At 37.1% G+C, this 22,916-nt stretch overlaps 2 protein-coding genes across 3 annotated transcripts; one reads left to right on the top strand and one right to left on the bottom strand.

Moving 5' to 3' along the window:
• Positions 1-305: 305 nt before the first annotated feature.
• LOC117629596 lies at positions 306-2,552 on the bottom strand. The gene is made up of 3 exons (XM_034362125.1): positions 2,152-2,552; positions 697-819; positions 306-487 (listed from the first exon to the last, which is right to left on the bottom strand). The coding sequence occupies exons 1-3, from the start codon at positions 2,503-2,505 to the stop codon at positions 392-394; spliced, it is 573 nt and encodes a 190-aa protein (XP_034218016.1). The 5' UTR covers positions 2,506-2,552; the 3' UTR covers positions 306-391.
• Positions 2,553-11,392: 8,840 nt separating this feature from the next.
• LOC117629907 (E3 ubiquitin-protein ligase PRT6) lies at positions 11,393-22,103 on the top strand. 2 transcript variants are annotated; one of them, XM_034362572.1, is made up of 15 exons: positions 11,393-11,816; positions 12,169-13,281; positions 13,668-14,887; positions 15,032-17,005; positions 17,456-17,507; positions 17,606-18,236; positions 18,814-19,022; positions 19,117-19,658; positions 19,783-19,887; positions 20,015-20,081; positions 20,226-20,303; positions 20,730-20,798; positions 21,174-21,261; positions 21,334-21,460; positions 21,624-22,103. In XM_034362572.1, exons 1-13 carry the CDS (start codon positions 11,757-11,759, stop codon positions 21,246-21,248), a joined length of 6,195 nt encoding a protein of 2,064 aa, XP_034218463.1. In that variant the 5' UTR covers positions 11,393-11,756; the 3' UTR covers positions 21,249-21,261; positions 21,334-21,460; positions 21,624-22,103. The 2 variants fall into 2 exon arrangements, with proteins under 2 accessions (XP_034218463.1, XP_034218464.1); XM_034362573.1 differs by having other exon boundaries at positions 21,355-21,460; positions 21,624-21,936.
• The last annotated feature ends 813 nt before the right edge of the window (positions 22,104-22,916 follow it).

The raw sequence follows: 22,916 nt of genomic DNA, 5'->3' as shown, positions 1-22,916 counted from the left end.
CATTATTGAATACGACCCCCCAAAAAAAAATTTGCAAGTGTATTTTAAATTTGTTAGAAGAGAAGGGAATTTATTAAATAAGAAAAGAAAAACCTCACACAACCAATCTAAGAAAAATAAAAGTTTAGGGTTTGACAATAGAAGTCACGGAATGTTCAAAAGACAACAACAGTTTATTTTTTGGCAACTGTTCGAAGAGTAACCTGAAAAGTAGTTTTTCATGGTCTTTGGCTATAATTATACATTAACACCAACTCAATTATAGCCAGATGCTTCACTCATTTCCACAGACAGATTGAAATGCCTTGGCCCATTCATTCTTCACTTGTTCCAGAACCATGGTAGCTTCGACATACGGGTTCCATTCACCATTCATAGCATCAGTGAGGACTCATGTTAGATTTTCAGGTGGGTTTGCAAAGTCGAAGCCTCGAGTTGCTTTTCTCCTTTTAGTACTTGTTCGAGGGGGTTTGGCACTCTGTGAAGCCTACATGAGCAAGTGTACAATAACATCAACCATATATTGATCGTAATTTTAGGCATGTCATACATTTACATATATAAATTTAATCAATTCTACATTAATGGTTGACAATCACCTTTGCAAACATAACGATTGCATAAAGCAAACATCGTTTTAAATTTACTAGTTTGTGCATCATCTTACCTCCATACAAAGTAAATTCATGAGCTCACCTCAGAACCATTACCAGCTGGTAATGCCTCCTGTGCCTGCCCACCTTGAGTTGCTTCCTCAATCCATTTTTTTGCAGCCTTTATGGATCGGAATCGCTTTTCTGTTTTGACTTCATGAACAAACTGCACTTTTGATAATCGATGTTAATTAATTACAAAGGGGGACTATTAGAAAATGTCATTTTATGTTTGACAGAAGGAAAAAAAAAAGAAGTCATTTTATGTGAGAGGCAAAACTATAGTACCCAACGGGCAAAGCATGATTATTTTCCTTTATTGAAGCCCTTGAACAATCTAGGAATTGCTCAATGCAGATAGATTTCAATATGAATTAACACTGCTGATTAAATAGAAGATTGAAATTAACATGGGTCAATAAGGAACACTAACTTGAATCACTAGGAATATAACTGTTGATTGCAAAAAATGCATAAGAGACAAGGAAAACTCAAGGCATAAGGTGATAAAAATCAATGAAATGGATTGAGGAAGCTCCCCTGCTGTCTTTTAAAGGTACTTCCAACCAGATTTTGTGAATTTCATGATAATATGCTTGAATGTTAATACTCTAGGCATGGAATACGGTACAAGAAAATTCCTGAGCCTTCCCCATATTTGATTATCCCTTCAACCTAAAACGGCGGCTTCCCAAGTGCAAGCTTAATTAGTATGTTCTCGTGTGTATACTCTACTGTGCAGATATTTTGGTAAGTTGAGGCATGTATAATTTTGTAACTATATCTATGTGTGTACTTGTGCGCGTGAAATGCACGCTATACATGCACATATTTGAGGCATATGTGTTACGTGCTTTCAATATCAATACTAATTAAATAGTGTATACAACACTTCAATATGATCCCGATCCAGATATAATATTAAGCCATCTATATGAATCATGTATACCTATATACTTTATTATAATTCATAAGCTGCGAAGAACAGTACACATCAAAATTGAATTGCAAGTATATAATAGGTACATGGTACTGTCACCACAAGGAGAACAAAAATTCCCCCAGTTCCGCATTTAAACTGATAGACACAGAATCAGATCACAATAACCCTAGCTAGTTATTTATTTATTTATTTTAAATTACATGTAGTAACCTAAAATTTATAGATCTGAGGTGGATGCACTAAATGTATTAATATACGAACTTCTATAATTAGTCAAAAAATTGACAACACCACAAAGACAAGAAAAAAAAAAGACTAATTCCACACTCCACGAGTAAACTAACAGACGCAAAATCATCAGATTACAACAACCCTTGCTAGTTTTCAAAAAATTTACATAATAGATCTGAGAATGGAGGCATTGGATCTAATTAAAACTTTTATATATAATTAGCTAATATATTTTCAATTTTCAATTGAATTCTTCAGATCCTCAGATTTGAAAAAAGATAGTTATATTAAACCCGCCAAAAAAAAGTTTGTGACGGAATTAACCTGATCTATTTTGCCAAAGTATTTGAGAGATGTCCGTGGCCTTTGTTCCACAATCCATCCTTCGGGCAGTCCAAAAGGTCTTCCATCAAAAAAAGTCGGAGTAGGTGCTGGTATCATTTGAAGAGGGATGGCCTTTATTGCTCTACCATCTCCGCTCAACATTTCTGATTTTGCTGCATTGGTCTCTATGTCACTTTGTGGCAGCAGTCCAGATTCATTTTCACCTTGGAACTTCAACTTAGTCTCTTGGGGCTGGACAATTTTCTGGTCAAATCCACTTAACATTTCCGGCTGTTCTTTCTTAATCTTAGTGTAACTTGGTGGCAACATGGATGGATTTCCCCCATCCTCCATCTTTGCTAGCTTTTGTGTGTTTTTCTGCACCTATTGACCCCCCAAACACAGATCTAAGTTAGTACAGGAAAAATTGAGTGGGATATCTCTGCAAAAGCCAACAAAGATCGGTGCTCTTTCCAGTTGTCATATATAAATTTGCATGCAGTCCATGTGTATGTGGCACATAATTAAGTCACTTCTGATAAGCGTGGAAAGTGTAACGATTTAGTTTTGGACCATTTAACCCAACTTTTTATTATTGAAAAGAATTTATGCTGAAAAAAATAATTTTTTTTGTGAGTTTCTCGATGCAAACATAAATAAAGAGGTAATTAATTAACAAATATGTTGACTGAAATTTGCACATGATTCTGGATAAAACCATTTTGAATTTGAAGTCCAGGAGAGCATAGAGAGGTTTGAAAGGCAGCAAAAGCAAGGGATGGGATGGTGAAGGAGAAAGTGTTCTAGGTTTGATATGGATCAGGAGAGCATAATCGCTTTAACAATTAACCTAACTTTCTTTCATGTTGTTACCATGTATGAAAGGTGGTATTGACAAATACAGGGGAAAGTGCTTGACAATATATGAGCCAGATTCTCACATTACACATTCACATTCATTGTCCCAAATCCGGATATGATAAGGTTGCAATGTTTACCATATTTACTGTATTATTACTCGCACTTGACTAATTTCCTAATGAGGTACTCAAAACAACCTAGAAATAATCTAAACCGTTCATCATCTGGGATGAGGCTATCGCTTTAGTTGATTTTCTTTTTCCTATTCAAGCGATTATACGTCCACGGGTCAATTGTTAACGCAAGAGTTTGTATATAAGTTAGGTTAATGTTTACATTCACCAACCCAATAATAGCCAGATGCACCATACATTAATTTCCAAAGGTGACCGAAATCACTTTAACCGGAACATACGGAAAGGGAATTTGTTCAAAAGAAAAGAAAAACCAAAGTTTGGAAACAACTTGAGTCCCCTCATCTTGTCCCTCAAAAACTAAATAAACATGTTTATTTCGTTGATTTCCTTCACACAAATCCCTAGACGGATTGAATTCTTCACCAGATCCGGAACCATGTTAATATCTTCAACACATGTACAGGCTCCATTCATCATTCTCGCATCAGTGAGGACCCATGTTATGTTTTCAGGTGGGTTTGCAACGTCAAAGAGCTAAGTCCGTGAAGCCTACATAAGCAAATATACAATAGAATGCTGCTATTTTCACTCACCTGTCTTATTTTTTCACCCACCTTATCTTAAAAAATTTAAAGACAAATTCATCCATTTGTAAAAGGATTTCTAAAACCATAAAAAGAAAACAAATTCTAAAAAGAAAATAATTTTGTTTCTTTTAACTCTCCATATTCTTTCCATCTTGACCTCAAAAAATCCAGCGACCACATATCTACCTATCTCAATCCTTTGAAAAGGTAAAAAAAATAAGAAAAATCAAATTTGCAACTCCACCTTTAATATTGTGTCAAGGTTGGTGGGTGTTGATAATAGAGGCCAAATTTTCCTTCAATTTTATTCCATTTTAAAGATTTTTCAATCTAATTAACCCACATGCGGGTCCTTATCCATATCCCATCACTTCAATTAAAATCCATGGCAGTCTTGTTGGTCGTAGCCATGTTGTTGTGGTGGTGCTGTCGCAGCGGTGAAGCCACCAGTATTGCCAGGGGCTGATGAGAATATTGATATGGTAGTGTAAATTTGAGTAGTTCTTCCAAAATGATTGAGGGGTTGACTGTAATGGTGTTTCATTGGGATTTCTGATCGTGAATTTGAAAAGACATGAAGAAGATGAAGAGTGTTTTTTTTTTTTTGGTTAAATTTTTTATGTTTTTAACTTGGAGTCAATGGTGTTTGGTTGAATTAATAATTAAAGGGTATTTTAGGAATAATGGTGGGTGGAAAGATATGATTTTATTTTTTCAAATTTACATGGTGGGTGAGAAGATAAGAGGAAAGTGGGAAAATAGGATAGGTGGGTGGAAATATCAGTACTCTATACAATAACATCAACCAAGTTGATCACCTGGTGCTTAATGCTAAGAACTATCAACCATGTATGTATGTATATAGATTTAATACAAATTTTACATCAACACTTGAAAACCTCCTTTGCAAACATAACGATAACATAAAGCAAACCTTTTTTTAAAATTAATTTACCATACAATAGTTTGTGTATCCTCTTACTTCTTCCAATACATAAATTCATGAGCTCACCTTAATTAGAACCATCACCAGCTTCGAGAGGCTCATGTGCTTGCTCTCCTTGATTTGCTTCCGTAATCCAATTTTTAGCAGCTTTCAGTGATCGGAATCGCTTTCTGGTTTTAACTTCATGACAATACTGCACTTTCGACAGTACATAAAAAAGAAAAAGAAATGTACCCATGAGTAGATATTCATAAGGTTGGATACGAATTGATCCCGTAGTGTCCGTATAGCTCAAGTGTACTTTTACTAGGCAAAGTAGGCATGTTGACATAATAAAAATGGAGAGTGCTTAATACCACAGGCACCAAATTCAAGAGATATATGCAACTTCAATATGAATTAACACTGCTGATTAAAGCACATAAGCTTAACAGGGTCAATGAAAGATCCATTGAAACCTCACCTGGTATGGTACTATAGCATTGATACAATGTGCTAGCGTAATTGGTATATTCTCGTGTGGATACACCACGTATGCATGTATTTTGGTAATTTGAATCACGTATAATTTGGTAACTATATATAACGTGCATGTGTGTGCACGCGTGAAATGCACGCGATACATGCAAATACTTGAAATATATATATGTTATGCTTTAAATGTAAGTATTAAATAGTATACACCAACTTCAGTACTTGAGATATATATGCACATACACACATAGGTCGTGTATGAATTAAGTATGATATATATATATATATTTATTTATTTATAATTAGCTAAAAATTTGACGACAACAATTTCGATTGATTTGATGAATTATTCAGATTTGAAAAATAGTTGTAATCAATCCAAAAAAAGAAAAAAAGAACTAACCAGGTCTACTTTCCCCAAGTATTTGAGCGAGGTCCGTGGCCTTTGTTCCACCAACCATCCCATGGGCAGTTCATAATCTCTTCCATCCACAATAGTCACCTTCGCCGCTTGCGCTGGTATAGCTTGAATAGGGACGGCCTTTATTGCACTAGAATCTCCGCTCCACATTTCATCTTCAAACTTCCCCTTAACCTCTTGGGGCTGTACAACTTTGTGATCAAATTCACCTAAAATTTCCAAATGTTCTTTCTTAATCTCATTGTCACTTGGTGGCAGTAGTGATAAATTGCCCTCATTCTCCATAGTTGCTAGCTTTGGTGTGTTTGCTTGCACCTACTAACCCCACACACAGAGAGAATTAGGAGTCAGTATTGAAAAAACTGAGTTGGATATCTCTGTGAGAACCAGCAGAGATTGGTAGTCTTTTCAGTTGTCATATATAAATTTGCACGCAGTTCAGGTATAAGTGACACAGAAGTCACTTCTGATAAGTGTAGAAAATGTAACTACTTAAGCTTTAGTTATTGAACCAAGTTAAAATGAATTTCTAGACAAAACTCATTTAAATTTGAAGTACAATTGAGCGAGTCAGCTGATAAATGGACATGATTTGATAGGATATCAACCTTTTAAATCACCTTTAACACTCATGTTCAAACACTTCCATCCATATAAATTTGAACAATTAAAAATGAGATAAAATGAGAGTCCATAATTCATGCATAAATCATTAAAGAAGACATGCACCAAAATTTCCATCTCATACATTGACAGTTCATCTAGGTGAACCGCCATCATGCTTCAACATGGCCATATGGTCATCAAGGTAGGGGCTCACCAGAAGGCCATAAATTAGGTCACCTCCATTGCCATCATTTTGGGAAGCGTTTCCATGGCCAACTTCCTCATGGTTCACCGCAGGATTGGGTTGATCCATTTCCGTAGGAGGATTTGGTTGGTCTTCCGTAGGAGGATTAATGGGAGCTTCTTCTTCTTTGCAAGGAAAATTAGGTGAAGCAACCTTTGGAGAAGATGGGGCTACAATGCTTTCCTCCTCTTCCTTTGAGACCTTTACTTCTTCTGTTTTAGCCCCTGAGAAAAATCAAAGGATTAAAACAGTAGCTAAACTAAAGGGCACAAGAGATAAACTTGTAAGTGGATTGAGCAGAGAAAGAATAAATGTTTACCATCTGACACCTTTTCCTCTTTGCTAACAAAATATTTGAAGTTCTTCAAGTTCTCATAGGCTGCCTTTAGAAATGCTTTTACCCTTGCTTCCATGGCTTCAGGTGACAATTTTACCAACTTCTCCTTTGGTGGACCATCAAGGCCCTCCTTGTTCTCCTCTGGAGGGTTTTTGCTATAGCCAGCATCTGAAGACTTTCTCTTCACCGATGCCGACTTTGTCATCTTCTCAGCCTAAACATACAAACCAAAATTTAATATATTGATCAAACTTAACTATGTGCATGATATTTCAAAATTTTATATGCCAAAGTTATATATAAATTGATCAGTCCAACTCACCGATCCTTTCAACTTTCCTTTATTCGCCGATTGCTGTTTGGGTAATTCTTCATACAGAATAAATCTCACCACCTCGACAACAGATCTCAAACTGGCGTTCGACCTTTCGTGTCGGTAGTACTGCAACAAACGTTCATCTCTCGATATTATACATAATTATATGAAATTATTTTACTAGGGTTTTTGGGGAAAAAAGATAAAGAATTAGGGTTACAAAATCACATAACCATTCAGACCAAATAAAAAATTAAAAAAATCACATAACCAATTAAGTAATCAAATTACCATGTCACATATTCCCTTAACCCGTTTTCTTTGGGTAATCCTCCAGCCATCTAGTCTTTCAGAGAAAGACAACTGACGCGAAGTGGGAGGATCAGTTTCACTCCCCTGAGGCACTAACTGTAGCCATCCACAAACAAATCTAATTATATTAATATGAGGCCCTCATATATATATATATATGATTTCAACATGATATATATATATATATCGCTTCAATTATATATACCGTATCAACATTTGCATCCTCAGGAAAATCATCAGGCAGTTCAAATGAGACTGAGAATTCTCCAGTCAGCGTGGTCCTCGATCTTGTCTGCTTTGCTTGGGGTGTTTCCTGTGACTGAAAATGCAAAGAAAATTATGTGAGAATAACAATCATATCTAGAAACCCCAACCACAAAGAAAATTACAGATTAATTGAGCAAATGGTGAAACCACATACAGTACTGGGTACGATCTGCAGGTTTGTGGTGGTTTCATCTATCTTCGATGTAGACATGCCTTTCAACTCTGCTATTTGTTTCTGTGTAAAAATGAAAATGTTCAGAGCAAATTTAACCTGTAATTAAACCCTAGCAGTTTTAATTAAAGACGGAGGACAGGAGGAATTGAGAGGCAGTGACTTACGGCGACCACTTTTTTAAGTGTTTTGAAGAGTTGCGATTTCTCCGAGTCTTTGTTAGGAGTAGTGCTAGATCCCTCCATTTGCCTAGTACTTTTTTGATTCACATTGGACTGTATCTCATGGGGATCCACGAGAACTGCCTGAGGAAAGTTAGAGAAGTCATTTTCCTCCGAGGCACAAGCAGCTGACACCAATACATCCAGGGAGGAGGGTGTTGATGAATCAGACATCTTGATCAACGAGAGAGATAGAGAGAGTGAGCGAGAGAGAGAGAGAGAGAGAGTTCGGAGCAGCAAAGCAAGGAATGGGATGGTGGGGAAAGTGCTCTAGGTTTATAGGGATCAGAGAAGGTCATGTACATTCACCAAGCAGTGCCTGCAAAAAAACGTGAAATGATAGAGCTTTCATTTTGTTACCAATTGTGAAAGGTGGTATTGACAAAAATCCAGGGAAATTGCTTGACAATATACAGGCCAGATTCTCACACTACACATTTAAATTCATTGTCCCAAACCCAAATATGATAAGCTTGTCCTGGATACCATATTTACTGTATTACCATCACTGAAACTTTCCTAATGACGTCAACCAACAACCCAGAAATAATCTAAACCATTCATCATCCGAACACTGCCTCTACCAATAACCTAGATGGCACCAAACCTACAAAACCACATCGGGATTATCAAAATTGACACGTATGAAGAGTTAGTTGCATGGCCTTGTCTTCACAGGCTATGTGTCATTTGAAATTCAAAACCCCCCAACTCACATTGTTAGATTACAACTTTCTAGTGGTATCCTGCGATGGTTCTTCATATGGCAAAGTTTTCCACCCCTTCTTCCATAGTTTTAAACCTTAGGCAATTAAAATCCTCATCAGATTGTGCAATTAAAAGCACTCAGAGTCTCCTGAATTTGCAATTGAAGTTACAGGTCATGCCATTGAAGAAACACTTGCCTAGGCTACACCCCACTTGCTCTTGCTAGCTTTACATCTGAGTTCTTTTCTCCCAGCCATTGGCCCACGCTACGGGTCCAACGTCTAGTTGCTTTTTCTGTTGACTCGTTTCACACATGTATATCCTGCATGCATGATACGTGGACCTCTTTTTTTACTTTTTTTTATTTTTTTTATTTTAGTAGTCTTCTTTTTTTGATACGATTAGTCCTAAACTTTCGGTTTTGCCAATGTAACGGAAAGAGAAAAAAAATAGAGATATTTAGTGATATACCCATTTCTAGCACTAATATTATAAATAAACCCTACACAATTGAATTCCTATAAACAAACCCAAAAAATGATAGCTAGCCTTATTGAATTTAATATTGATTATTAAATTACTTTGATGCCCTATTGAGTGCTTTGGGTATTTTTATGAGATTTTGGGGTTGGGCTTGTTTTAAGAAATTGATGGCAGTTTTGTAATTTATAAGAAGTTAAAAGCTTTTTTGTTATGTTGTAAATGGGCTTTGGGTGTGTTTCTAAAGTCCATTTTATATAGGGTATTTTAATAATTTGGGCCCCCATATTGGGTATAATAGTGAATCTCCCAAAAAAATATTGAAAATAAAGGTTGAAGCTTAATTGCCACCCCCCCAAAACTCACCTGCACCCTTGGTCAATGTAACCATGAGCTCTTACCAAGGACTTATATTGATAATATCGATAAAATATTGATAATATTATCATTTTTTCGAGTTTAGGATATTTTGGAACATATCCATGCATATATTGTATAAATATTGATAATATTTATGATAATATTGGAAAATATCGATGTCGATAATTTCTCTCACACTTCAATATCATTTGGCCAAAATATCGATAATATCAAGATGATGGAGACATTGAAAAATTGAAAGAGTTATTTACACTAACACCCTTTGAGGTTTCTTGTGTTTTCACAAAACCTCCTCAGGTCTCAAAAATTACCCGAACACCCCCTAGGTTTCAATTTGTTTTCACAAAACCCCTTTTCATTGATTGTTTGTCCACAAATTGATGATTTCATTGAAAAAAAAAACCTTTGCAAATGACAAAATTAATCTCAATGAAGTATATGTAATCTAATCTCAAATGCTAACTTTGTCATTTGGAGAATTTTTTTGTACAAAATCATTAATCTTTGGATGAAAAATCAATGAAAATGAGTTTTGTGAATTTAAAACCTCAGGGGTGTTCTTATAATTTATAAAATCTCAAAGAGTTTTGTGAAAAAGTCGAAAACCTCAGGGGGTGTTAGTGTAAATAACTTTGAACCTTATAGGAACTCTAAGTCACTCATGTATTTTACCATGTAATGTATACAATGTAAAATATTGTAGTAAGTTATTATAAATAAATAAATGATTATGATAGATTTTTTTTTTTTGAAACTTTGGAGGATGTTTATTTAGTCAATTATCTATTATGTTATCATTTAAAAAGAAGAAGGAAGAAATTGCATTACATGATGGGTTTAACTGATTTAAGTTGATTATATAGCGAGCTGACAAACACTGCAAGTGTAGAAAATATGTAGTAATTAATGAAAGAAGATTAAATATCCAAATATTTCTTACAATTTTCGTGATTTTTATTCAATTTTTATCGATATCGATAATTTCATAATATTTCCATATTTTTGGACTACCGATATTTATGAAACCATCGATATTTTAGACCTTTGCTCCTACTCAATTAGGATCAAGTATGGGTAACAACAATTGGGCGTGGGCAGGGTATGGAAAGTCCACCTCTACCCAACTCCCATCCGCCCTAAATCACACCACCGACCCTTTTCTCACTCTCTCTCTCTCCTTTCCAGTATAATTCTATAGTTCATAGGCCTCGTTCGGTGGATGGGCCTAAAACACCACTATAGTAGGCTTTAAGTCATATCTAGTTGTGACCCATGTTTGAGTTTGGGTTACAGTTACAGAGTCCCTCATATTTTGAACTTTTATAAAATTCGTGTCCTAATCCAAAATGCATTTAGGCTCACTAACAGGAGTTATAAGGGAGTTCTTAATAACCGATCGATCTAGTGCAAAATTATTATTAAAATATTGAATTGAACCTCCTTTATTATTACATTACCCCTCGGCATAATCCCTCATTATAGAAGCCCTGCTAACCAAGACTCTTGTTCAATTTACGTATGTAGCAATTATTTTCTCAAATTGGGCTGACCTCTTATTTTCTCAAGTCGGGTTGGGATATCCACGATTCCATAGCACTCATAGCAGTCCCTTTCTCGCTTACCCAATATGGACAAGTAAAAAGTGTGAAACCATCCAAACACAAATGGTATGAAACTGTGCGTCTGTGATCAGAGCAACTGCAGCAGATAATTTAAAAAAATGTAAACAAAAAATAAAATAAAATAATAATTCAAGCCAACAAACACAAAAATTAACTGCGAAGAACATAATTTTACACGCAATCTTTGACAAATAACCCAATCCTACTCTTATATTATATTCGGATTTCTTCTCTCTCCTTCTCTCTTAGATTCTTCGAGACCTTCATAAACCGCTCCGCTCATACAACAATTTGGAAGGGAGACTGGAACATAAATTCAAGCTCAGTTGGTGAATTAGGGCTTCAAAAAATTGGACGATACCGACGGATTAGGATGAATTGTTGTTAGGGTTTAAATGCACCAGATTATTTTATTGTGAAGTAATCCTGGGGAGTGAAGGCTCTCGGTTTAAGCGGTGTTTGTGTTGCCTTGATTGGCTGGTGCGGTACCGGCGTTCTGGCGGTTCCGCTACCATGGAAGTCGATTCGCCTCCTGAAATTACACCGCTCAGGCCTCGTGATCGAATCATACGGGTAGGACTTGTGATTTTTCTTCTTTGATTATCCGAATTTTGATTTTGATTTTATTTTCCAGTAGTTAATTTGTTGAATTATCGAGCAACTGGAGCTCTAATTGATTTTCTATCGTTGAGGCATTTGCGATACAATTAATTGGTCATTTGTAGTTGAAAGTTTCTTGTTTTCTTTTAAACTGTTTGGGCTGATTTATATTGTATTACTTGTTTGGGTAAGTGAATGCATTTGCTGGGAAAATATTACCTTTTTAAGTATAGTCATATATACTTTTGACTTTCATATTCCTATTGTAGTGTTAAGATATATGGGTTACAAGTGTGTTCACATTTGTTTTTTTAATTTATACCAGAGGCTTGCTCTATTGGGAGTGCCTGAGGAGTTTCTTGATCAGTTCCAACGTGGGTTAGTTGCTTTTGTCAAAAAGAACAAGCAACGGATACCAGAGCTAGTTTCTGCTATATTACCTGCTGATGAGGAAGTAGCAGAAGTTCTAAATGAAGCTAAACCGGGGTCTAAAAAACAATCAGCAGCAGTAACCATGAAAAATCGATTCCGTGAAAGCATGGTGTGGTTACAGTGGTTGATGTTTGAGGGTGAACCTTCTTCAGCCCTGAAGAATCTCTCCAAAATGAGTGTTGGGCAGCGTGGTGTTTGTGGAGCTGTTTGGGGGCAGAATGATATAGCATACAGGTGCCGAACATGTGAACATGACCCAACGTGTGCAATTTGCGTTCCGTGTTTTCAGAATGGGAATCACAAGGATCATGATTATTCTGTTATTTATACTGGCGGTGGTTGTTGTGATTGTGGTGATGTTACAGCATGGAAGCGCGAAGGCTTTTGCTCAAAGCATAAAGGTACAGAACAGATACAACCCCTTCCAGAGGAGTTTGCAAACATTGTGGGGCCTGTTCTTGATTGTGTCTTCGTTTCTTGGAAAAATAAGCTACTTCTTGCGGAAACTACCTACCGGGAAACCCCTAGAGCAAGCGACCATGTGACAGAGCGTAAGAAGGTTGCAAATGAGTTAACTTTTGTTGTGGTTGAGATGCTTCTAGACTTCTGCAAATACAGTGAAAGTTTGCTGAGTTTTGTATCTAAGATGATTTTATCATCAGGGGATTTATTGGGGATTCTTGTGAGGGCAGAGAGGTTTCTGACTGAAGCTGTTGTGAAAAAGCTCCATGAGTTGCTCCTGAAATTGCTGGGGGAACCTATTTTCAAGTATGAGTTCGCCAAAGTATTTTTGTGTTATTACCCAGCCGTTGTAAGTGAAGCCAGAATGGAATTCAGTGACATTTCTTTAAAAAAGTATCCGCTGCTCTCTGTATTCTCAGTACAAATCTTCACAGTGCCAACTTTAACACCCCGTCTTGTGAAAGAAATGAACCTACTGCCTATGCTGATGGGATGCTTGCAAGATATTTTCGTTTCCTGTGCTGGTGATGACGGTCGTTTACAGGTAATGCATTTATTTTTGTCTTTCCTTAAGTGCTAGGGTATGATATGATCATACCTCTGCACGTTCACCTCCTTTTTCCTGATGTTACTTCATGATAAAACTGATGACTTTGCCACTTAGATTGTGTACTTACTTTGCTTCAATTTGAAGGCGTGCTGTATATTTTTGTGTATTCTGACTAGAGTTTTTTTTATGCCCTGGTTTTGGAGTTATTTCAGTTCCTTTTTTTCTGGTTCTTTTGTTCCTATTTTGATTTTTATGGTGCATTGTGATTGGGAATCTGATACTTTTATTTTGTTTCTTCAAATTTCTGTTGTGGCTCCTTTTTTTAATTTTCATTTACTTTTGTTCATGTAGTAAAATTTTGGTTAATTTCCTCCTTACAGGTTACCAAGTGGTCAAATTTGTATGAGATCACTGTTCGTGTCATTGAAGATATTCGATTTGTTATGAGCCATGCTGTAGTGCCCAAATATGTAACTCATGACAAGCAAGATATTTCAAGATCTTGGATGAGACTGTTGACTTTTGTGCAAGGGATGAATCCACAAAAAAGGGAAACAGGCATCCGCATCGAAGAAGAAAATGAGAGTATGCATCTGCCATTCGTTCTAGGCCATTCAATTGCCAACATTCATTCTCTATTGGTGGATGGGGCATTTTCTGTGGCTAGCGACAAGATGGATGAAGACTTGCAGGATATGGATGGCAGGGATAGCCTAAGACATGCAAAAGTAGGACGGTTGTCCCCGGAAAGTTCCGTATGCAGTGCAGTGGGGAGGAGTAGTTCATTTGCATGTGCATCGAAGGTTTCAGAAGATAAATCAGACGCGCTTTCTGATTTGTTGATTCCACCATCTGTGATGTGGCTAACCTATGAGTGCTTGAGGGCCATTGAGAATTGGCTGGGAGTTGATAATACCTCCGGGGCTTTTCTTGATGCATCTTCTCCAAGTACTAGCAATTTCTCAGGTAGCAATTTTTCAGCACTGAAGAAAACATTGTCCAAGATCAGGAGAGGCAATATATTTGGTAGACTTGCCAGTTCAAGTGAAGATCATGGCAAGCAATGTTCATCGCATTTACATAGTGATTGCAATATGAGTGTTGACTTCCAGAATGGTAAAGGTGCTGGCCAGGAAACTAAATTAATGGTTCCCGACGAAATTGATTCAGTTAATGCATGTAGTCCTGCAGGATTTGATGATAGTGCCATGGAAGTAGATGGTGCCATGGACTTAGATGCTTTACGTGTTCTGAGTTCGTCGGATTGGCCAGACATAACATATGACATTAGTTCGCAGGATATATCTGTTCACATTCCTTTACATCGGTTACTTTCCTTGCTTTTGCAGAAAGCATTGAGAAGATGTTTTGGTGAAGTGCCAGATTTGGCTAGTGCTACTTCTGCAAATTCATCTTCAGCTATTTTGACTGACTTCTTTGGAAATTTTCTAGGAGGCTGCCACCCATATGGATTTTCTGCCTTTGTTATGGAGCATCCCCTTCGGATCAGAGTATTTTGTGCTGAGGTTCATGCTGGAATATGGCGGAAAAATGGGGATGCTGCCCTATTATCATGTGAGTGGTATCGTTCAGTTCGCTGGTAAGTGATTTATTCTTACCTGACACATGCATTGTAGGGGAAAAAGTACCTCTTGTAATGTTTGGTTTTTTTTAATTCACGCTTTTTTTTTTCTTTGTCTTCATGATTGGCCCTTTATTATGATTTTTTATTTTTTATTTGCAGGTCTGAACAGGGTTTGGAGCTTGACCTGTTTCTGCTTCAGTGCTGTGCTGCCTTGGCTCCAGCTGATCTTTATGTTAATAGAATTGTAAAACGCTTTGGTCTGTCAAGCTACCTTTCTTTGAACCTTGAGCGCTCAAGTGAATATGAAGCAGTTTTAGTGCAGGAGATGCTAACTCTTATTATACAAATAGTCAAAGAAAGGAGATTTTGTGGGCTAACTAAAGCTGAAAGTTTGAAAAGAGAGTTAATTCATAAATTAGCCATTGCAGATGCCACTCATAGTCAATTGGTTAAATCTCTTCCTCGTGATCTGTCTAAGTTTGATCAGCTTCCTGAAATTTTGGATACTGTTGCGGCATATTCCAATCCCTCTGGCTTTAATCAAGGGATGTATTCACTACGATGGACATTTTGGAAAGAAATGGATTTGTTCTACCCTCGTTGGAACTCAAGGGATCTGCAAGCTGCAGAAGAAAGATACTTGCGTTTCCGTAGCGTTTCTGCATTGACCACTCAGCTACCGAGGTGGACTGAGATTTATCCTCCTTTCAAGGGGGTTGCTAGAATAGCCACTTCTAAAGCAGTCCTTCAAATTATCCGTGCAGTGCTGTTTTATGCTATTTTTTCTGATAAATCAATTGATTCGCGAGCTCCTGATGGTGTTCTTTTAACTGCATTGCACTTACTGTCATTAGCATTAGACATTTGTTTTCAACATAAGGAATCTGGTGATCAGTCTTGTTATGATGGAGATGTAATTCCCATACTAGCTTTTGCTGGTGAAGAAATTTATGAAGGACCACATTTTGGCGCTGGCCAACAAAGCTTGTTGTCACTTCTTGTGATCTTGATGAGGATGCATAAGAAAGAGAATTTAGACAATTGTTTGGAAACTGGGAGTGACCTCTCTTCTTTAATTGGAAGCTTATTGAAGAAGTTTGCAGAGATCGATTCGGGATGTATGACCAAACTGCAACTACTTGCACCTGAAGTAATTGGTCATGTATTACAATCTTCTCCAAATGGTGACACATATACCTCGGGTTCAATTTCTGACTCTGAGAAGCGCAAGGCAAAAGCCAGAGAGAGACAGGCTGCCATTTTGGAAAAAATGAGAGCCGAGCAATTGAAATTTATGGCTAGCGTTAATTCCACTGTGGATGATGCCTCAAAATCTGAGCAAGAGGTTTGTAACCCTGACGTTGAAGATGATTCAGAAGAGTCTGCAGAAGTTGTTTGCTCACTTTGCCATGATCCCAATTCCAGAAATCCCATATCCTACTTAGTTCTTCTTCAGAAATCTAGGCTTTTGAATTTCATGGACAGAGGTCCCCTTTCATGGGAACAACCTCGCTGGATAGACAAGGAGCACATGTCTATTATCAAAGGTGAGGTGACTGATCAATCTGAAACAAGCTCTTCGTCAGGTGGTTCAGGGGTGGTACCATCTTACCCTTTAAAACAGTTGGTTCAGGATGCAATCACCGAATTTGCCTGTCATGGGCAACCTAGGGATGTTGAGGCTCTTCTAGATTTTTTCAAGGGCCGGTTCCATGAATTAAAGAATATCCAAGTGCCACGTGAATTAAATGATGAAAGTGAAAAGACTTTATGTACATTTGAGACAATGGAAGACGCCATGTACCTCTCCATCCAAAAAGAATTGCATGATAAGATGCTGCATTCTAAGCTTACAGAGGATAAGGGATTTTCAACTCCTGAAAGGGATCAAGAAAAAACTGAGCATGCTGAATTTATGTTGCTTGGGAAATATATAGCTGCTCTTTCTAGAGAGACAACAGAAAATCCTTCATCCTCTGAAAGTCCCAATGAAAAGGTGCCAATAGATTCTTCTCGGCTTTCAGCGTATGATGGATTTGGCCCGATGGATTGTGATGGAATTTATCTTTCTTCCTGTGGGCATGCTGTGCATCAGGGATGCCTTGATCGCTATTTATCTTCACTGAAGGAAAGGTAAGTCCTATCAAGAGCAGAAGTTTTCAATCCTTACTTTGTAATTTAGAGTTACTTTATCACTCTTTTATCTAATGAAACAACTGTATTAAGATATTTTGTTAAGAGACAATCACAATTAGATGTAAATGAATTGGAGAAAAAAGGCTGATTCAGTTGGACTTCCATTACAACTGTATTAAGATATTTTCTGATGATTCAGTTTATTTTTTATTATTTTTAATTTCTTTATTTGACAAGTTCTAGCAAAAGGGCTATGTTATAGTTTGCCAGATCAAATTGTTGCTAGTAAAAATTAAATTTCGTGCTTAAATGGTTATGTACTTATGATGCAACAACCAAAGAGAAAAAAGGTCAGATATGCATATATCATATATGTCGCTCTGGAAGAATGTTGACGTGCTAGTGAAAAGGGCTTAACTTCCCCCATCTTCTTATCTTTTCATGCAGGTATCTCAGAAGAATTGTTTTTGAAGGAGGACATATTGTAGATCCAGATAAGGTACAAGGCCTACATATTTTTCCATTTTTCATTCTTGCTTGTGAAGGGAGGAGGGTTCTGTTACTGATCTTTTGCATGTTTGTTCTTTTTCTCCTCAGGGGGAGTTTCTCTGCCCTGTATGCCGTCGACTTGCAAATTCTGTGTTGCCTGCGTTGCCAGGGTTGTTCGAGAAGGTCTCGAAGGAGTCTCTGCATTCAGGTGTTAGTTCATCACATGCTACTGGTCCATTGGTCAAATCAGGTGGAGAAATTAATTCTCTTCAGCTTCAGCAAGGCTTGGCTCTTGTGCAATCTGCCGCAAAGGCATCTGGGAAGGTTGGAAATCTTAAAGGTTTTCCCCTGCAGAGATGTGGAAGAATGACCTCAAACCTTGAAATTTCCCGTTTGCTCTGTAAGATATATTTTCCGACTAAACAGGATAAGTTATCAGGGTCTGCCAGGGTCAGCCACCCAATGCTCATGTGGGACACAATTAAGTACTCCCTATTATCAATTGAAATTGCTGCACGTTCTGGCGGGAAATATGCAACACCAAGCTATGACCTTAATGCATTGTATAAGGAACTTGAATCCTCGAGTAGATTTGTATTGTCTTTGTTGCTGAAAGTAGTCCAAAGCAAAAGTAAGAATTCTCTTCATGTGCTTCAGAGATTTATAGGAATTCAGAGCTTTGCAGAATCTATTTGCTTTGGAGTTTCCATAGACCATGGTAGCGAAACATGTGGACAAGGTAATGTTATTGCTACCAGTAAGTGCCATTTATTTCATGTGTTTCTTGTGGCTTTCTGTGGAGTTTTTTTTTCTTTTCTTGCTTTCTGATTCACTAATTGCATGCAGTTAGAGTTAAATTTAATGAGTTATCGTCTACTTCCTTTTTTATTTATTTATTGAAACATGAATTTAAAACATAATAGTTTGAGATGATCGGTAATGCTATGGAACCAAACTCTTTCTATCCAACTTACATGGCATTCTCACATTGGGTTCTACAACATTATTGTTTTATTAATGCAATGATGCCGTGTATATATCAAGTGCTACATAGGTTGGAAAGAAGTTGTGAACATTTGGGATAAGTAGCACCATCCTTTCTTATTATAATGTTGCGGCTGATTGATATCTTGGATCATATTCAAAGCTACCGAAGGGACTAATACTTGTTACAGTTTCATGTGCGCAAAATTTTAAGTGTTATGCTTGCCAAAAACAATATAAGTTCAGGCATTTGTATATCACAAGTCATCTTGATTCCTGATTTATTCCACTCTTACAAGTCATTAAATCCTAATCCATGCTATGTTTTACAGGGGCCATGTTGCGTATCTTGGAACATGTTGATATGGCGGTATCATATCCTGATATTCAGTTCTGGAATAGAGCATCTGATCCTGTCCTTGCTCGTGATCCTTTTTCATCATTGATGTGGGTTCTTTTTTGTCTTCCAAACCGGTTTTTATCATGTGAAGATTCCCTGTTATCCCTGGTGCACTTATTCTATGTTGTCTCTGTAGTTCAGGTACGTTATCTGTAATTATCTCCTTTTATTATTTGGTTGATGCTTGGGTTCCATTATAATCATCTAGTGGCCTAATCCAATATGGCGAATGCAGGGTATAATTGCATATCTTGGGAAAAATCAATGCGATATGAGTAAATTAGGTGTTGATGATTGTCTGGTTACCGACGTCTCTAAACTCATGGGAGAATCTGGATGCCCGCAGCAATATTTTGTTTCAAACTATGTTGGCTCTTCTTGTAACAGTAATATTAAGAACATAGTTCGTAGCTTGAGTTTCCCTTATTTGCGGAGGTGTGCATTGCTGTTGAATTTACTAAACTATAATGCCCAATCACCATTCTTCGAAAGGTATAATGTGTTGGATAGATCTCATGACATTGGTGACATGATGGATACCACTTATGTGGCGCTGGTAGAGCTCAATGAAGTTCAGGAGATAGAAAGAATGTTCAAGATTCCTAAACTTGATGTTATTCTTAAGGATAAAGTGGTGCGTTCAATGGTTCAGAAATGGTTCCGTCATTTTTGCAAGGAGTTTGAAGTCCAAAGATTTAGAGGAAGCATACACTGTAATCCTGCAGTTCCCTTCCAGTTGATGCGTCTGCCCCGAGTTTACCAGGACCTTTTGCAGAGGTTGGTTAAATTGCTTCTCGTTTTGATGCTGGAGTACTTGTTCTTTTTTAAAATTTAAAATAAAAAATAAAAATAAAAAACTTTCGAGAATTTAAACTCATTCAGAAAGATTGTGTTTTTTCAGGTATATTAAACAGCGTTGTCCTGATTGCAAATCCATCCTTGAGGACCCCGCATTGTGCCTGCTTTGTGGGAGATTATGCTCTCCAAGCTGGAAGTCATGCTGCCGGTATGTATATTTTCACCAATATTTGTCATTATTTTTAAGAAAAGTATCCCTCTAGGTGCATACATGTTTATGCCCCGTCGGGCCATTGCTCTGCCCATTATTGCTAAATTTGACATTGTATCTTTAGGGAAAGTGGATGCCAAACTCATGCATTGGCCTGTGGTTCTGGTACTGGGGTATTTCTGTTGATCAGGGTATGCATTGCAGTTTGTGTTTTTTGTTAAAATTTATTAAATTTTTTTTTAAAGTTATGTTTCGTAGCTGTCTCTTAAATCTTGTAAGTTATATTTTTACCTCTTTTCTTGTTTATGGAGCTGGTTAATTTTCTTTGCTATTAGAGGACAACAATTCTGCTACAAAGATGTGCGCGGCAAGCTCCCTGGCCATCACCGTACTTGGATGCTTTTGGGGAAGAGGTAACTAGTTTCTACTATAGTAAATCACACAGAAATTCTGTTCTTCTGTTTCTTTTATCATCTTCCCTCGTAAACAATTTGCAATGACAAAATAATATGGATGGTGTAATTTATGGCCAGAACTTTAGAGTTTCACAGGATAGAATGAAGCAAAAGAAGGCTAAATTGATTACGCATTTAAGAGGACATAATTCCTTTGTTAATTGAGCTCCTTGCTGGATGTTTAGACATTTCCCCCTTTCTTTATTGCATACGATTATTATGTTTTTCTTTCTCTGAATAAAATGCAAAAATTCCTACGACAAAAAATGAAGAAGTTGGAAGAAGTAACTGTAGATGCTTCTGTTCTTGTTTTTGTTCCTATTTGCATTCATTGATTTATAGGGGTCTCTATGTTTCTGTATTATTGTAAAAAAAAAATTGCAGGATGTTGAAATGCAAAGAGGAAAGCCGCTGTACTTGAATGACGAACGCTATGCAGCTTTAACTTATTTGGTGAGAATCTTTTGCTACATTTTAAGTTTGCATCATATTTTACCTAAATGTTGAAATTCGTTGCCACTTAATAGTTGCTTATGGTAATTTATAGGTAAATTCTTCTTCCAAATAACTTACATATCACTCATTTAAATGTTGAATAAAAACTTTGGCCCTCCCTCTCACGCCCCTCCCTTCCACCTGTAGCCCTTTGCCCCACCCCCACCATCAATGACATTGTCGTGGCCAAACCTGACAACGGTGTTATTTTGAAACTGAGCAGTTCTGTTCTGTGTTTTCATAAAGAAGCATACTTAATTTATACTTTCCAATTGAAAAATATTCTTGGTAGCGTCTAGTTTTATGGTAAATAGTTTATGTTTTGCGTGGCAGGTTGCTTCTCATGGTCTTGATCAAAGTTCCAAGGTTCTTGGGCAAACTACTATTGGTTCTTTCTTCATGGTTTAGTTTAGATTTGAAGGTAAAGGCAATCATGAAAGTGGTGTTAGTTCATTTTATTCAAGTTGCTGAATATTCTAGTTTGGCATCTCAGGCGGTATATATCATGACACAGATTTATGTCAGGGTATGACAAAGGATTCTTGATAGTAACAGAGAATATCCAGTTCTGACAATAAATCTGCACCTTGCATTAATGGTTCAGTTTACCGCACATTGAGGTTAGTGGCTATGTTTTAAACAAACTTAAGTTCTGAACAATATGGAACGCTATAAAATTTCCGACTACATTTTACTCTTTGCCTGCGGCCTTACTTCTTTAGTTTGCTTGTTAAAGATTATTTTCCTACTGTTACTAAATATCTTGTCTACCTACGTTGGCAGATGCTTGGATTTCCTCTACGCATGTTGAAAATTTGGTTCCAAGGGAAGACCATCTGTCGGCAGGTTGTTCCGTTTGTTTTTTATTTTAATGGTTGTACAGTTCAATATGATGCTCAAGGCTGAAGCCTGGCAACATAGAGGGTTGTGGAGTCATCACGAAACGGTTGTACATAGATATTTTATAACACCAGTCACGAGCCACTGGTTAAGGGTAGAGTGGCATTTGCATGGAGAGGAACTCAGTCCACCCCTCTTGCTCTCTCTCCTTCACTTTGTGGCGTTATTCATTGTTTTGTTATTACATTCTTTTTAATTATCAGAGAGCTGAGGGGGGGAGGGGAAGGAAGGGGAGTGACTTCTGGAGCTGTTACGAGAGATTTCAAAATGTTTCAGTTGGGCTTGGTGATAAATCCTTTGATATAGTTGCCAAAGCTAATAGTTTGAAAATAAAAAGAATTGCCTTCAAGTTTAGGCTAGTAATTGCATTGCAAATGTCCCTTAAAAGCCCTAAAACTGCTGGTCAACTTTTCTCCGATGTTCATGTTCAAAGTTTTTTTTCTTTTTTTCTTTTTTTTTTATCAGTGCTTATTCAACAGAATCAGTAAGTAGTGACTTTTCAGTCTGATGGACAAATATTGTCGTTCTGATGACGGACAAATTCAGTCTACCAGTAGAAGCATCTGACACCTATCTGGTAATATAATTAGTATCAAAAAAAGGAAAAATAAAGAAAACTTTGCACCTTTCATTGCATACTTTCTTTGGCACAATCATATACTGTGCGTCTTCTAGCCTGATAACTGTTGCGCGATTTAGCTTCGATTTTGGGGTTTTCATCACACGGTTTTCTGAAAGTTGCTTCTTTTGAAATTGGCTTATTTATGGATATGTCTCTTGTGTTTTCAAAATAGTCTCAGATTATCATATGTTCTTTGAAATGTCTCAATATACCACCTATACTTTCAATAAGTGTCTCATGTTAGCTATTCCGTCAGATTTGAGAGAAGTTCCGTTAGCTGATATGGCCCCCACTTCTTTTTAACCTCTTAACAAGGGAGAGGAAGGGTTAATCAGGTTGAGAAAATGGGGAATTTGGGGGAAGAATATTAGTTTGAGGGAATTTCAGATTTGGAAATCTGGAGGTTCGGATTTGGAAGAAAATTAGGGATTTTGGAGAAAATTAGGAATTTGATTTAGGGATTTCAGATTTAGGAGATCCCCAAATCAAACCACCCTTCATCTCCCAAATCTGAAATCCCCAAATCAAATTCCCCCTTTTCTCCCAAATTTGAA

This window comes from Prunus dulcis, chromosome 6 (assembly GCF_902201215.1).
Source record: "Prunus dulcis chromosome 6, ALMONDv2, whole genome shotgun sequence".
NCBI classification, from domain to species: Eukaryota; Viridiplantae; Streptophyta; class Magnoliopsida; order Rosales; family Rosaceae; genus Prunus; species Prunus dulcis.
This window is presented reverse-complemented; position numbering and strand designations above follow the sequence as displayed.

What these genes read in the sequence shown, in the direction of transcription:
- LOC117629907 (XM_034362572.1), top strand. Translation starts at nt 11,757, where the DNA reads ATGGAAGTCGATTCGCCTCCTGAAATTACACCGCTCAGGCCTCGTGAT. An exon ending in GTGATGACGGTCGTTTACAG is followed by an intron (nt 13,282 to 13,667) that starts GTAATGCATTTA and finishes TCCTCCTTACAG; the next exon opens with GTTACCAAGTGGTCAAATTT. An exon ending in TACCAGGACCTTTTGCAGAG is followed by an intron (nt 19,659 to 19,782) that starts GTTGGTTAAATT and finishes GTGTTTTTTCAG; the next exon opens with GTATATTAAACAGCGTTGTC.
- LOC117629596 (XM_034362125.1), bottom strand. Translation starts at nt 2,505, where the DNA reads ATGGAGGATGGGGGAAATCCATCCATGTTGCCACCAAGTTACACTAAG. An exon ending in ACTTTGGCAAAATAGATCAG is followed by an intron (nt 820 to 2,151) that starts GTTAATTCCGTC and finishes TCAAAAGTGCAG; the next exon opens with TTTGTTCATGAAGTCAAAAC. An exon ending in CAGCTGGTAATGGTTCTGAG is followed by an intron (nt 488 to 696) that starts GTGAGCTCATGA and finishes TTGCTCATGTAG; the next exon opens with GCTTCACAGAGTGCCAAACC.